This window comes from Phalacrocorax carbo, chromosome 4 (assembly GCF_963921805.1).
Source record: "Phalacrocorax carbo chromosome 4, bPhaCar2.1, whole genome shotgun sequence".
Classification (NCBI taxonomy): Eukaryota; Metazoa; Chordata; class Aves; order Suliformes; family Phalacrocoracidae; genus Phalacrocorax; species Phalacrocorax carbo.
This window is the reverse complement of record NC_087516.1, coordinates 55,370,991-55,384,304: the sequence shown is the minus strand read 5'-3', so window position 1 is coordinate 55,384,304 and position 13,314 is coordinate 55,370,991. Positions and strand designations below refer to the sequence as shown.

The 13,314-nt window shown below is 41.5% G+C and overlaps 1 protein-coding gene across 1 annotated transcript in view; it reads right to left on the bottom strand.

The window, feature by feature from the left end:
* Positions 1–13,314, bottom strand: part of MTTP (microsomal triglyceride transfer protein) — a 28,507-nt gene that overhangs the window by 2,477 nt on the left and 12,716 nt on the right. The window contains exons 8-17 of the mRNA XM_009511531.2: positions 11,597–11,754; positions 10,550–10,718; positions 9,882–9,989; positions 8,687–8,899; positions 7,405–7,616; positions 6,673–6,770; positions 6,450–6,571; positions 5,458–5,685; positions 576–700; positions 81–251 (exon numbers count right to left, since the gene is read on the bottom strand). Of these exons, the coding sequence (XP_009509826.1) occupies positions 81–251; positions 576–700; positions 5,458–5,685; positions 6,450–6,571; positions 6,673–6,770; positions 7,405–7,616; positions 8,687–8,899; positions 9,882–9,989; positions 10,550–10,718; positions 11,597–11,754 (1,604 nt within the window). The remainder of the gene's footprint in view (positions 1–80; positions 252–575; positions 701–5,457; positions 5,686–6,449; positions 6,572–6,672; positions 6,771–7,404; positions 7,617–8,686; positions 8,900–9,881; positions 9,990–10,549; positions 10,719–11,596; positions 11,755–13,314) is intronic.

Sequence of the window (13,314 nt, the reverse complement as noted above, 5' to 3'; positions counted from 1 at the left end):
ATGGCTGTGAACACACAAAGTTCCAGATTAGGCAGCTGGCTGGAAGGACACCTCAGAAATTGTGTGCTCTTAGTTCTCACCTGAACGGATACTCGACTCTGTCCATCTGCATACAGACTAAAAATGGGTACTGTGAAAACTGCACCGTGGAGATGAAGTCTAACGTCGTTTCTATTTCCAAAGTAGTTTCCATACCAGATTTTACAAAGAAGGAATCCACCTCGGTGTTACCAGCTATAAACATGGCTACCCTGCAAATAAATTCAGGCATTACAATTAATTCAAAACACATTAAGAGGAAAATAAATTGCAAACAGTCCTACCATCCATAGATAAAAACTGCCCTCAAAGGAGCCTCTTCTTCAGTTAAAGGTATATAAATTCAGGTGAGACCAGTGGGAACCGGTATTACCCGGGTGGAAAGAAGTACAAATGTTCTCCCATGCACGTAACTGTTATTTAATTTTAACTCATCTGCAAGGTCTTTTATATTTAAAATTCTTCTCATTGGGACTACCAGGGCTCAGGAGCCTGAGCTCTCTACAGCTATAACGCGCACGCTGGGAGTATCTCACCGGTTCTTGACGTTGGTTTTGGATTCCCTGTACCACAGGCTGAACTCCATCCCTCCTGAGATGTCAATGGCCAGGCCGCCCAGGAACTCCATGCTGGCCCTCGGCCCAGACTGCAGCTGAATCTCCTAGAGCCATCAGAAAGCACAGGTATCCCCCTGTTACTGACTGCAGACCTCAGTGGTTTCCTTACTCCCTTTTATACTGCGATCGCGCCGCTTGTCATTTTGCAGGAACAAAAAGGAGTAGAGGGATTTTCTGCAAGGGTGGACAAAGCACCCCTGATATACCTTGCTCCCAGTAAAATGGGATGAAGCTTAGGCAAGGTGCCTGGCATCCTTCCCCTCCTCACTATGTGCCAGCCGGCATAATTTCTGCAAGGAATATCATGGCCCCTGCCTCCAAGAGCTCCCATGCAAGCCTCACAGAGGCTCTGCTGGCAGTCCAGCGAAGTCAGGTTAAACTCCTTGCTGGAGCCCCAGCAACGGCGAGCACGGTGTGACTTTTTCAGCACACCTGAAGGAAGCCCCATACTGGCAGTAGGATGCAAAGTGCTACAAGCAATCGTGCACTGTGTAGTGGTTCTGAACCCACCGTATGGCAGGAATTATGTCTTCAGTGGCTGGGTGGCCAAACCCATAAGTTTATGCACCTTAATTGCCACTGTGAATTTGCATTTAATGTATTTTTCATCAGCCATCAAGTGTGCTCATGGCTTCTTGAAACCTCTATGGCTGGAGCGGAGACACATCACATGGAGTCTGTTTCGGAAGTGATAATACAGCTCAGGGCCATGGCAGCTCATTACTTTTAAGTTTTGACACGCAGCCAAGATTTTCAGGTTCACTCAGCTTGGCAAACTAACTCACTTTATATAATTGTCCTGCTTCCCTAAGAACTAGTGGATTCATTCACTGTTTTAAAAGAACCATTAATCTGGGAAAAGTTTATTTTGATCACGTCCCTTGCTTACAGCAAGTTTATTTTGATCACGTCCCTTTCTCCCAGCTGCTTTTCTCCCTCCTCCCAGGTTTCTGTGCCTGTGGTATTCTCAGCACTTGTAATGCTGCAGGCATTTGTAGAACATGTAAACACCCAATTTCCTCCTCATTTTTGATATCCAGGCACCTTAGAAGTCTCTCTTCTCTTCTTAGCTATTCAGTAGCCCACTGGTTCTAGCTAATGCTGTCCCAAGATTTAAGAAAGAAGCAAGCAGAGACAGTCTGGCTTCCTAATTGCTATAGCAAGGAGAAACATTTGGGGAGGCTTTTACTGAGAGCTTTAAAGTTTTCCTGCCATAATCAAGGACTTGAATAATTATGATGGCTGTATATAGTTACTTCACCTTTTAGGGTAAATAAACAATCTCTGAAACAATCTCCTTGGCAGAAACAACTTGGCAGTCAGTTGCTGCTGAAGTGGGCTTGAGATTTAATGTTAGAACACAGCAGGCTGGCTGTAGCTTATAAATCCAGCACGCCCCCAGCAAGTGTGGTCATAATGTGCTCTGATTTCTTATTTTCACCCAAGCCAAAATCATGGGTTGGAACTGTGGTCTTTCTGAAATCAAAGGGAGTTTTTCTACTGACTGCAATGGGCAAGGAATACTTGCCTTGTCGGTCTGTTTAGGTGTGGAGATAAAGCTTTATTTTACTTTGCTTTTAATTGGGACTGAATTGGTGGGTAGCTGTTAATTGGAGAGGAGGTAACAGTATACATTCTGGCAGAGACATGTACACACAACCAGGGGAGCAGATATTTTTAGATCCATTGTCAAATTGCACCTCACAATGTTAGAGTAGGCTTGGTTTGCAGTGGCTGCACAGTTTAAGGCTTTAAAGGCTACCTAGAATTAAGTCAGGTTTGTCACTGAAACCAGCAGAGAAGCTGAGGAGCACTTGTGTGATTTACTAGCTCATCTATTTCCTTATTTAGAGCTCAGTCCTGTCCTTTGCCTCATGTGCAAATCCAATCCAGGCTGATGGGAGGTGTAAATCACAGGGACCCAGCCTCCTCAGGAGCAGTATTTTCCTTTCCCTTTCTATTTTAAGCTTTGTATGTCATTTCCAGTGGAAAATGTGATCCGAAAGATCAGAATCGGTAGCTTGTTGCTGTTTAAAATGCTGAAATGTGCTATATTTCCATACAAAAAAGTTTATGTACTGTGCTGACAGTGCTACTGTAATGCAATGCAGAGATGGCTGAAACAGGCACTTCTTTGGGAACTGGCTATCTTCCACTGGGGTCTGGCTTTCAAATGGTTTCTCTGAACTATTAATACAGTATTTAATTCCTCTGTGCTTCTGGCAGGTGCGTTGCCTAGGAGAAATAGTAACACTACTGAACTTTAATGCAGGTGACTTAGGAGTCTTAAAACGAGTTTTATGAGAGCTGTTTAATTTATAGCAGGAATTATAACTTCTGGACGGTTATTCTTAGCCCTCAAACAACACTGTGAGAACTGGAAATGGCTGTAAAATACACTCTGATTTCAGTTTGTGGAGTTATGTCAGAAAAGATGTTACACATGGTGGGTGGGAACGTAAGCTTTAGAAGCAATATTATTAACTCGGAAATCACCTCTCCAAAATGTGCCTACTGTGATTACTGCGGTTGTGAAGTTAATGAAAGGAAGCTATTTTCCAGAGGGGCAGTTATTTGGTAGATTTGACAGCACTTTGAGTACAATTCAGTTTTGGTCTTTCTGTGCAAAATGATCCTTACAAACAGCAATAGGGAGCAGTACTTTTCTAATATTTAAGAATCACTTTTCTCAAAATCAGGCTGCACCAATGCAAAAATTGCAACTCAAATATTACTTAAGTTCTTTTCTGACAATTCAATTGCCCCATTTTTAAGTTCCAGTCTTGGCTTCCATGCCGTCCTTTTGATGTTTGATCGCAACTGCACTGCCTGTATCTTATGTTTGTTTTTCGCCTGTTCTGAAGTCATGCTGATCACACTGTGGCCAGCTGTGGCACATTGAGTTTTGGTATCTATCATAGAATGAGCTCTGTTTCTTTTTGAAAGAAGATAAATCCACGTTTGTCTTGGTTGTCTACAGTATAACTTTGTAAAGGGGCTTATGTTATGAGCAAGCTCTGTCAATGCTGGCCAGGGAAAGGGGCGGTAGTACCCAGCTATCAGGCAGCTAGATTAATTATGGCTCTCTTGGACTGTTTTTCCTCAGTTCCAGTGTTATGCCATTCACACTTCCATTCTGACAGTGTTTCCTGGTACAGTTGTAATCACAGTTCAAGAACTCGACAGGTGAAAGCATTCCTAATGAAGCTTAACTGGCTTATGTGGAAGTGCCCAAACCATGCTGATGTTGCTGCTGACCTGGAACATGGCTGTAAAACCATTCTTAGAAAGATGTGCTGTGTTTAGAACACAGCTCAGCCTGAAGCTCTGTTCAACAGCGCTTTAAACATTTTTTTTTGCCTTTGTGGGGTGTAGAGGTAAGAAAAAGTGTCTTTTTGGTTGTGAACACACACTTTTGGTTGTGTCCACTGCTTGAGCCCCAAAGAGCATAGGTAGCAACTGTGCTAGTGGCAACCCAAGAGGAAAAGCAGGGTGGGATCTCATCTCATCACAATGCTGCCCCAGCTTCCAGAGAGTCAGTGACTGACTGAAAATGTTATGCCTTGATATTGTTAAAAATGGCACACAGTACCAGCCCTGGTGAGCCCCAGACTTTTGAGAGGTTCTCCAAAACCTGGAGCTGGGTGCACACGCAGCAGTTGGAAATATTTAGTTCTGTAAACACCACACTCATATGCTCAGGACTAGACATGATTATCTTTCTCACCTCTGCAGTCTGTTTGTTAAATAGGTCATGGTAAAGTTTTTGCCCATAATCTGTGTGTGAACTGTAAAGCATTGTTGGAATGAGCTTCAGTTTGCCAATTTGTGCACTACATGGGAAGCCCTCTAGGCTTATAATACCATTATAAAGGGGCTGAGCTGGGTTCAGGATGGGGACAGCTGTCATGTGTAGGGGGTGTTTCTGTGTAATTTCGAACACAGTGGATTTTCTCATCATTTGCTTTTGGCATTTTCTTTTGCCAAGAATTAAATGGGGAGAGTAAAAAGTAAAATTCAAGCCTGCAGATGTTTCATGTGCTGAGTGCTGCTGTTAAATCCAAAGTTCTAAGGAGATCCCTGCTTGGGAAGAACAAAAATATCAAACCAAATGCTGGCCCTGCGCTTTCAGAGAGATGTCTAGGTTTTCAGTCCTCCAATAATAGATTATGTAGCCGGTTATATTTGTATATGAGCCTATATTTAAGCATTAAATTAACAGACCATTTGGGGCAACAGTTGCATAAAAACTGTGTAATCCTCATTTTAATTCCTGGGTTTGCCTAGCAATAAGCATTTGGGATTTGGACCTCTTAGCATTGTTCTTTGAAGGTTAGTTCTCTGGGAAAGTTTGAGTACCAGTGATTCCTTCATTCACTACCTGACAGTTATTGCCTAATTGGACATAAGGTCTCTGGACAACTCGTGAAGAGGAAAATTTAGGTGGTCATGTAGGACAATACTGTACTTCAAGAAACTGTAGGAGGGGAGGCGATAGCTGATAGCAGTACGAGTTTTCTACAGGAAACTCAGTTGGATTTGCTTATATTCAGTGTTACTTTGTTTTCTAGAATCATATGTGTTCTCACCTTTGTTCTGGATTGCTTTTCATGTCATTTCATTCTATTGTTTAATACCTGTGACTTTTCTATTGCTCCCATAGTAAGAGAAGCCTGTGTAGCATTGATCAGGTTTACCAGCATTGAAAAGAGGGAAAATAAGATGTCCTACAATAAGTGTGGGGGAGGCAGCATCTGTGCTTAAAAGACAGAAAAAGAAGCAAAGAGTGCGCTATTAGTACCTGTGAGTAATCTGTCAGGAGGATAAGTCCTTTCACCACGTTAATGAGGTCTCCAGTTGCTGAGAACATTTTAGACATTAAATCACCGTACCCTTGGAAAAATGTAACTGGCCTGAGTTGGACATCAAACAGAATGGCTGACATGCCAGCAAAGGAGTCCAGGTTTTCTTCGCCTTCATCAGGAGTTGCAGCTATTATGGACTCTAGACCTTGGGCTTCAAGCACCACCTAAGAAGCAACAGTGATACAGAATCAATGAAAAAACTCTGCCTGAACCAGGCTGTTAATAACCCTACATATTTTCTTAATGTCTAAGAGTCTAACTCTAATTTATGAAAAAGAATGTGGGAACTTAAGTAAAGCAGCTAGAAAAATGGAAAATAAAATAATCTCACAGCATGTTTTTTCTCTTTAGATGCAGGCAGTATTTGCCCACATGCAGTTCACAATCCCGAGCCTATTTTTCTTTCATACAAATTTTCCTTTATTCATATGACTATTTTCCACAGACATTTGGGAAGAAAACCCAAAGATGTTCCACTGCATAATTTTTGTCCTGCAGAAATTTTGGAGGACTCTAATATTGAAGGTGGTTGCCAACATTAAGAAAAGGCCAAAACAGAGGCATCTCATTTAAATCTCTTTGATTTGTCCGTTTGATCTACTCCTTGTATTTCCATTCTATGTTATACACAAACCACAGGACTTGATTTTACAGACTCACAAAGCTTTTACTTATTACATCAGATAAACAGTATAGGCTTTAACCAGAGACAGAACTTGACATATGAAACAGAACAAAACACCTGTCTTTTGGTTAGGGCAAACATGTGCCTTGTTGGCTGTTGTGGGTTTCTTTTTCCCCTGTTATTGGCCTGTTCTCTGCCCCGTGCAGCAACCTTTATGGTTTTAAGCATTAGCTGAATTGATTTAGAAGCTATAAGAAGAGGGCCACATAGTGGCTTAGTTTTTATGTACAGTGTGGCAGTTACCTGGCTGGCATGAAGTTCAGCATTTCTGTCAAAAACATGGATGTTCATGTTACTTCTCCTTAAAATGCCAGAGCCTGAATAGAGGATGTCAAGGCTGTACGTGGCTGACACATCAGGACCACCTTGATCAAAAAAGAAAGAAGGTACCTGTGACTAAACTAGTGGATTAATCAAATGTTTGGGAATACAAACAGGGTTAAAAGGCGGTTTCATGGTTACATACGTGTAATATAGCCAGAGTAGGCAGAGGAAGAGCCTGTCTTCGAGAAGCGATCATAGTTATGAGCACGCATGTCCTTCAGAACTTGCCGAACTATTTTGCTATGGTATTTCAAAACAAACAAGCAAACAAAAACAGAGACACAAAAATATTATGGTAAGAAATGTATTACTGTTCTGTAGAAGTATCAAATTTGAGAGAGGGTGAATTTCCCAGTAGGAAAAAGGGTCTTCAAAACTCTCACATTTTCCCACTAAAAATCTGCCCTAACCCAGAGTCTCTTTTCCAATTTCAGCTACTCCCTGCGGTCATAGGTAGAAAGGTAAGCAGAGGTCTTGCTTGAAAATTAATAGTGTTGAGAAGAAGACATATTTGGATTTATTTTCATTCTAGTGCTGTGATGTTTAAAATTTTTCTGGTTCTCTGGTTCATAACGTATAAAAGCAAGGGCCCCACTGACAAAATTAAGACCAACAGATGACATTTCTTACAGTAATAAAAGTTAGACGCCCAATTCTTATTTGTACCTCTGAAAATGTGAACAGCTATTAAATGAATGTAATCGAAATGCAGAGATCTATTCTGAAATGTCAATACGTGAAAGTGACACAAAAATCAGGCATCCTTTTATATTCTTAAATTTTATGGCAGTAATTAATGAGAACCTGTGTGTTCTTCGTGTTTCTGCAAAGAAGTAAGGATAAGCTGTATTTATTTATACTGAACTTAATGTACCTTGAAGGCATTTCAAAGTTAATTATATCTTGGATCATGGAGAGCATGTACTTGTTCATTTCCAGAGGCAGTTCACCAATGGAGAGCAGGATGTTTTTCACTTCCATGTAGGATGGGTTACTGTTTAAGATGATAGCAGCTGCAGTGGTTCGCACTGTCTTTTCGTGGACTTTATGATTCTGGTGGTATATCCTGTTCATTGTTTCCCTCACCTGCTCAGGAAACAGATTATTCAGTCAGTGCTCACACAGATGACTGGGAAAAGTATAGATTGGGACCTCTTTTATAGTATCAGCTTAAGCTAGTTCCATTGCTAAGGCTAATATATAAGGATATATTTTCAGCACCCTGTTTTTCGTGGTCCTTTTGGAATGTATGAGACATGTATAGCTCAGCGACCGCATGGGCAAGTGCGGCATCTGTTATGTTCTCTCAGTCACAGTCCAAATACAGCCTTTCGCAATGATTTTCACAGCAGAGCTCTAAATAAGCAGGAGCACTAAGATCGAAGTAATGTGGCCATGGTAAGACTGAGAGATTTCCTTGATTGTTAAGGGAATATGTACAATATAAAAATCAAGAATCTTGCGATTTTAATTTTCTAGATAGTGCCTGTGGTGGCCTCACATCCCTGAGAAGGTTGTGACACATCTTTGTTAACAGGTAAGTCCATGGAGAGCCATGTAACCCCCCACCGACAGAACAGCCTTCAGCATGTTCACTGCAGAGCAGCAACCTCAGTCACAGCTGCCAGCAGCAGGTATGAAATGGGATGCAGGGTAACGCAGCAGAGGCAGGACCTCATGTTCCGCTATTTTGTATGTCTTCTCTTACTCTCGGAGGCTGCAAGGTAAGATGCAGCTATTTACCCTTCTCTTACTTCATTCATTCTCCCTGGCTATGTGAAAGCACAAGGAAGAACAGGGGTTACGCAGGTGCTCAAGTGTTCCTAACGTCTCCTGTACATCACAGAGAAGGCAGTGCTCTTGTGAAGGGAGCCCAGTTTTCCTTGCAGACTGCCTGCCACCTTCAATGGCTGTGTGTGACTCTGGAGCCAAAGGCTGACTAGCACTGGCAGACTGGGAGCTGGGATTTGGCAAGCAGGAAGGTATAGAGTTTTCTGGCTGGAACTGAAGTGCATATAATAATTTCCTGGAGGTAGAAAAACCATCCATGGGGCATCTTTAAAAAGGGTGGGACTGACAAATGAACTCTGTTAATTTATACTTCATGTTTAATACAGTCTCTTGCACTTCTTTTCTTGGGCAGTATATTTTCTTACCTCCTTGGTGAGAAAAGAAGGATCATATCTCTGTAAGGCAGTGGCAGCAACATTGCTGTTGGGCCCTTCTTCTGACTCGGTGTACTTCAGAAGCAGTGGAATTGCTTCAGGAAGGAGTGCATTCTTCAGTGCCAGCAGGTACATCCTCACATTGTCATCTTTCTTAGCCTTCTCCAGTCGACTTAGAATCAGCCTTTTGGCTTCCACAACAGCCTAAAGAAAATCAACAGCATGTTTAAATGGTGATCATAAGCCTACCTTTTTCCCTTGCTGAAGTAGGAGGGCAGGGCTGGGTTCTAGCAGAGTTTTTTCAAAGCATCATTGCACTGGGTTAGCAAAGGTGTCATTTGTAAACTGTATGTTGATGGCTTCCTTCAAGCATAACCAAAGTGGCTACAGCTACAGTCACACCTGGTCCATAGATTTATCATTTGCTAGCTGCTCCTGCCCTGATTCAGGGTCACAGGTCTTATTGTGGGCCAACACGTCCCCACAAACAAAGACAAGGGAAGTGTTCTTTAGTGCTTCATAACATAATGTTATAAGAGTGCTTGACAATTAACAGGGGAAGGAATAAAGGATTCCTAAGGGCCATTGAGGTACTCTGTGTCTTTTCAGCAGTGTGCTGCAATCCTGAACAGCACAGGTCCAGCAGGCTGCAGTGCCTTGGCTGATCCTCCTCATCCTCTATCACCAGCACCTATTCTGTCACCATGGTCAAGGTGACAGCCTTCCTCCTGGGTTGTTCCATGCATGTTTGGGCAGAGTTGAGTACTTGAACCAATGAATTCTCTCTACAGAGCTGAAATAACCTAAGGTGATTGCAGATATTAAATAGATCCTGAGTTCACCAGTGCTTCTCTGAGGACATGCAAAGCTTTTGGACAAGTAAGCAAAAGTACTGCTTCTGCTGACAGACTAGGCAGTGAGGAAAAGTCCTGTCAAACAAGGGCAAACTGGAAGAAATCCACAGAAATGGGAAGACACCAGATTAAAGCCTAATGCTGACAAAGTAGATGTCATTATTTTTTAAAAAAATTCCTCTCTCTGTCAAACATAGGAGTTTATGTGCTTATTTTAAAACACAGGGCAACATGCTCCCAGTGTCTCTCATCCTCCCCCAGTAACACCAGCAGGGATCATTCACGTGTGTTGCAGACCAAAATTTGGCCAGCAGGGAACAACAGATACTCACTGGAAGCTTGCAGCCTTCTCTGTCACACAGCTTTCTGATGAGTGCTCCCATGACAATGACAAGAGTTTCTCTGATTTCTTCATTCGCAATATCACCCTTGAACTTATCCTGTTATGCAAAAGCAATGCTGTTAGTCTCTCTGTCTAAATATGATGAACCACAGTCTGTAGTGGGCTGAATACCCTCCCACATTTCCTGTGAACATCAGTGCAATGCAAAGGTAGTGATGACCATAACGGCCCGGGCTCAGGCTAAGCAGAGCACTGCTCTATCATTACATACAATAACTGACTGCCATTTTCCCCTTGAGTTACAGTCTGTCTCTCAAATAGCAGATTCATTGTGAAGCTATGTTTAAAATAAAAGCGGTATTAAATGGTTACAGGACTTTGATAAGGCAACAATCAAAAATCCTTACATTACTGATGTTTGTTTTCCAGGTAGCAGATATTGCTAACATTTTGCAAAGTAAATAGACTTTCAGTCTGGACCTATGAATTTTTGTTGTTTCCAGGCTATATGCTACTGGCACACTTAAAGATATCCCTGGAAGGGATAAAGAAAGGAAAACTGGAAACAGCAACAGTCATTTCTTCTTCTCTTCTCCTTTGACAGGGATAAGACTCAAGAGTGTTAACTCCACTGTATTTGTTTTTCCTTTGACTTACAGTTAAAGATTTCAGGAGCGTTTCACTGGGGTGCGAAGCAAATCCACAGGCATAAAGGAATCGTTCCTGCAGGGCAGAAGTGCTTGCATCCTTAAAGTCAAGAAACTCCAGTATGGCCTCCAGTGATGCTGGGGTCTGAGCGGAGGTTACAGCATCAACTACCTGTGGACTACAAAGGAGTGGAAATTAACATATCATTGTAATGAGCTAGAAAATACTGAAAAGACTTTGTGGCATATAGAAAGAAGGAAGCCGAAAGATCTCTTTATTGCAGGTAAGAGACAGAATTTTTTACTCTTGCTGGAAAAAACTGTGTTCCAGAATTCTTCTGCCTCAAAATGGTAGGTGAACTCCAGAAATTATTGATATGCATGAGAAATAATATTTGAATTTACGCAAATAGAGGATCAAAAAGTATTAAAAAATGAGAACTATCCAGAGTGTCTTAAAGTTTACAGGTCAAGGTTGTAAATGGAAAAAAGTGTTTTATTTCTACATACACAATGGCAACTAGAGAACAGGCTTCCACACTACCTGAGTTACTCTCAGGTTTATCTCTATTGTTAACAACTGCTATAATTCATTTGAAAGATCCTGTCTGTGTGGTGGGACTCAGAAATGCTTTCCAGCTCCCAACTCTATGTGGACACGCTGTTCATGCCCAAACTCTAATATTAGGACAATATCCAGGGATGGCCCATCCCTTTCTTTGCTGTATTTCAATTTGAAGGAAAACGGGCAAGTCAAGAACAAGTGTCTCAATACAAGTAATTGGGATGAGAATCTTTGGGGAAGCTACAAAGCATGTTTGCCTTGCATTGTAGATACAACCTTGGTGGTTGAACAGTATGCTACAAATATATTATATTACAAAACCAAACACAGCTTTACCAAAAAAAAAAAAATCCTTTTCCTGTAGATAGTACTGAACACTGGTTTTGCATTGGTAGGACAACACCAGCAGAACTGAATCTGTTTGCATGCAATTCGCCCTTCTGCAGGTTTAAGTAACTTAAACCTTTTGAAAGCATGTTCATGATGACTTACAGAAGTTCTTTATTTTCACTTCTAATAATCTGCAGTATCTCCTCTTTCGTAGCTTTTCTGATGTTCTGAATGAAGGACAAAAAGCTTCTTGCTGCTTCAGCTTTGGAAAGTTTTTCAGGATACAAATGTTCTCTGATACTCTTCCAGTGTTCAGAAAGCTGTAAAATAATCCACATTATGTCAAATCTTTCAGATCATGGTTTCAGTTCTCAAACTCAGACTTACTAAATGCAGGTATGTGGGTCAGTTATTGCTCAAATTAGCTGAAATCCAATAGATAGCTGATTCTTTAGCTAAGTATTAATTAATGATATCCCAGCACAAATATCTCTGAAACCTTTCTATAGCTGTCTCTCTTCCAACACTTCAGTATCTTCCTAATAATGTGTGTTGCCTTAAATGCAATCTATTTTGGAGTAAAACATCATTATTTAGACTGTAACCAGAATGAGATGAATTCTCTCTCTTGCAAATTTACTGTGCTTTCTGGTGAATGCAGTGTTTGCCTTCTGTTTTCATTTTCTCCTAAGTAATTTATTTTTTAAGTGGAAGATGCATAATCCCCGTTCACAAGTTAATAATATTTTCTTAGAAGATGGTAATTTTATAAGTGGTTTGTGAGGAACAGGAGTAAAAGTCCCAGAAATAATTTCCATTTCTTATTCATAAACCTGCATAAGATGGGGTGGGATTTGTGGTTATTGTACAAAATAATAGGTAAGTTGGTATTAGAACAGGTATCAGCTTCTTCATATGTTGTTGCTGTGTTTATTCCACACACCACATTTTTGACCCGAATAAGCCAACATGGCACCAAAGCACCTATATCTGTCCTTCCAGATACACTCCTTTAAGAAACTGGTGCAGGTATTTTGACCTTTCCTCTCTCACTTGACTTTGCCTCTGTTATCTCCAATTATCAAGAACATTCCTTGGTGAAAACTCAGCTGTTCTTCACAGCAGTGTTTACTGCAGTTTTCCTGAGTGGGAAATAACACTAGCACCGATTTGACCTTTACTAAAATACTTCCCCTCTTCATGGATCTTGTATTAGGCAATAACACTTGAACCTGCCGGCAAATAGAGGTGTCATTGAGCAGTTCAGAGTGCAACTTCCATCAACTGTAACAAACAATAATTAGGCAACAATGATTGAGACATAGGATATTTCCTGGGGATTAATGACCAGCTGGGAGGAGCTCATGTTCTGAGGCACAGATGGGTCTGTTAACCTCAACTGGTGATTAGTGCTTAGCACCAAGGTCAGTATGGCTATTATAAGCTGAAATTGGAGAAACGTATGGGGCACTTTCTATTCCCTCTGTTGAAGTTGCACCATAGCCTGGCAAAAAATCTCTAACCTCATTAATCTTGTATTTTCTCCTGTGCAGAGCCCAGCTGTGTGGGCTGCTCTTAGTCAGCTTAGCCAATACCCTAGAGGCAAGCAAGGTGGGAGATGTCAGCTGGAGCCACGTCAAGCAAAAGAGAGTGGAGACCAAGTCTTCCTCTTTGCAGGGGTGCTCTAACCATTCAATTGCTGCAAGGAGCAGCTGCCATCTCCTGCAGGGACCATGACTTTAAAAAACAGCATTCACGGTTGACTTTTGTGAGGGGCCTCATTCTCCTAATGTGAATGTCAGGCAGTTTGGATCGAATACCCCAAGGTTTTAGGCGCAGACACGTGCACTTCCACATGGCAACTCAGCCAAACTCAGACA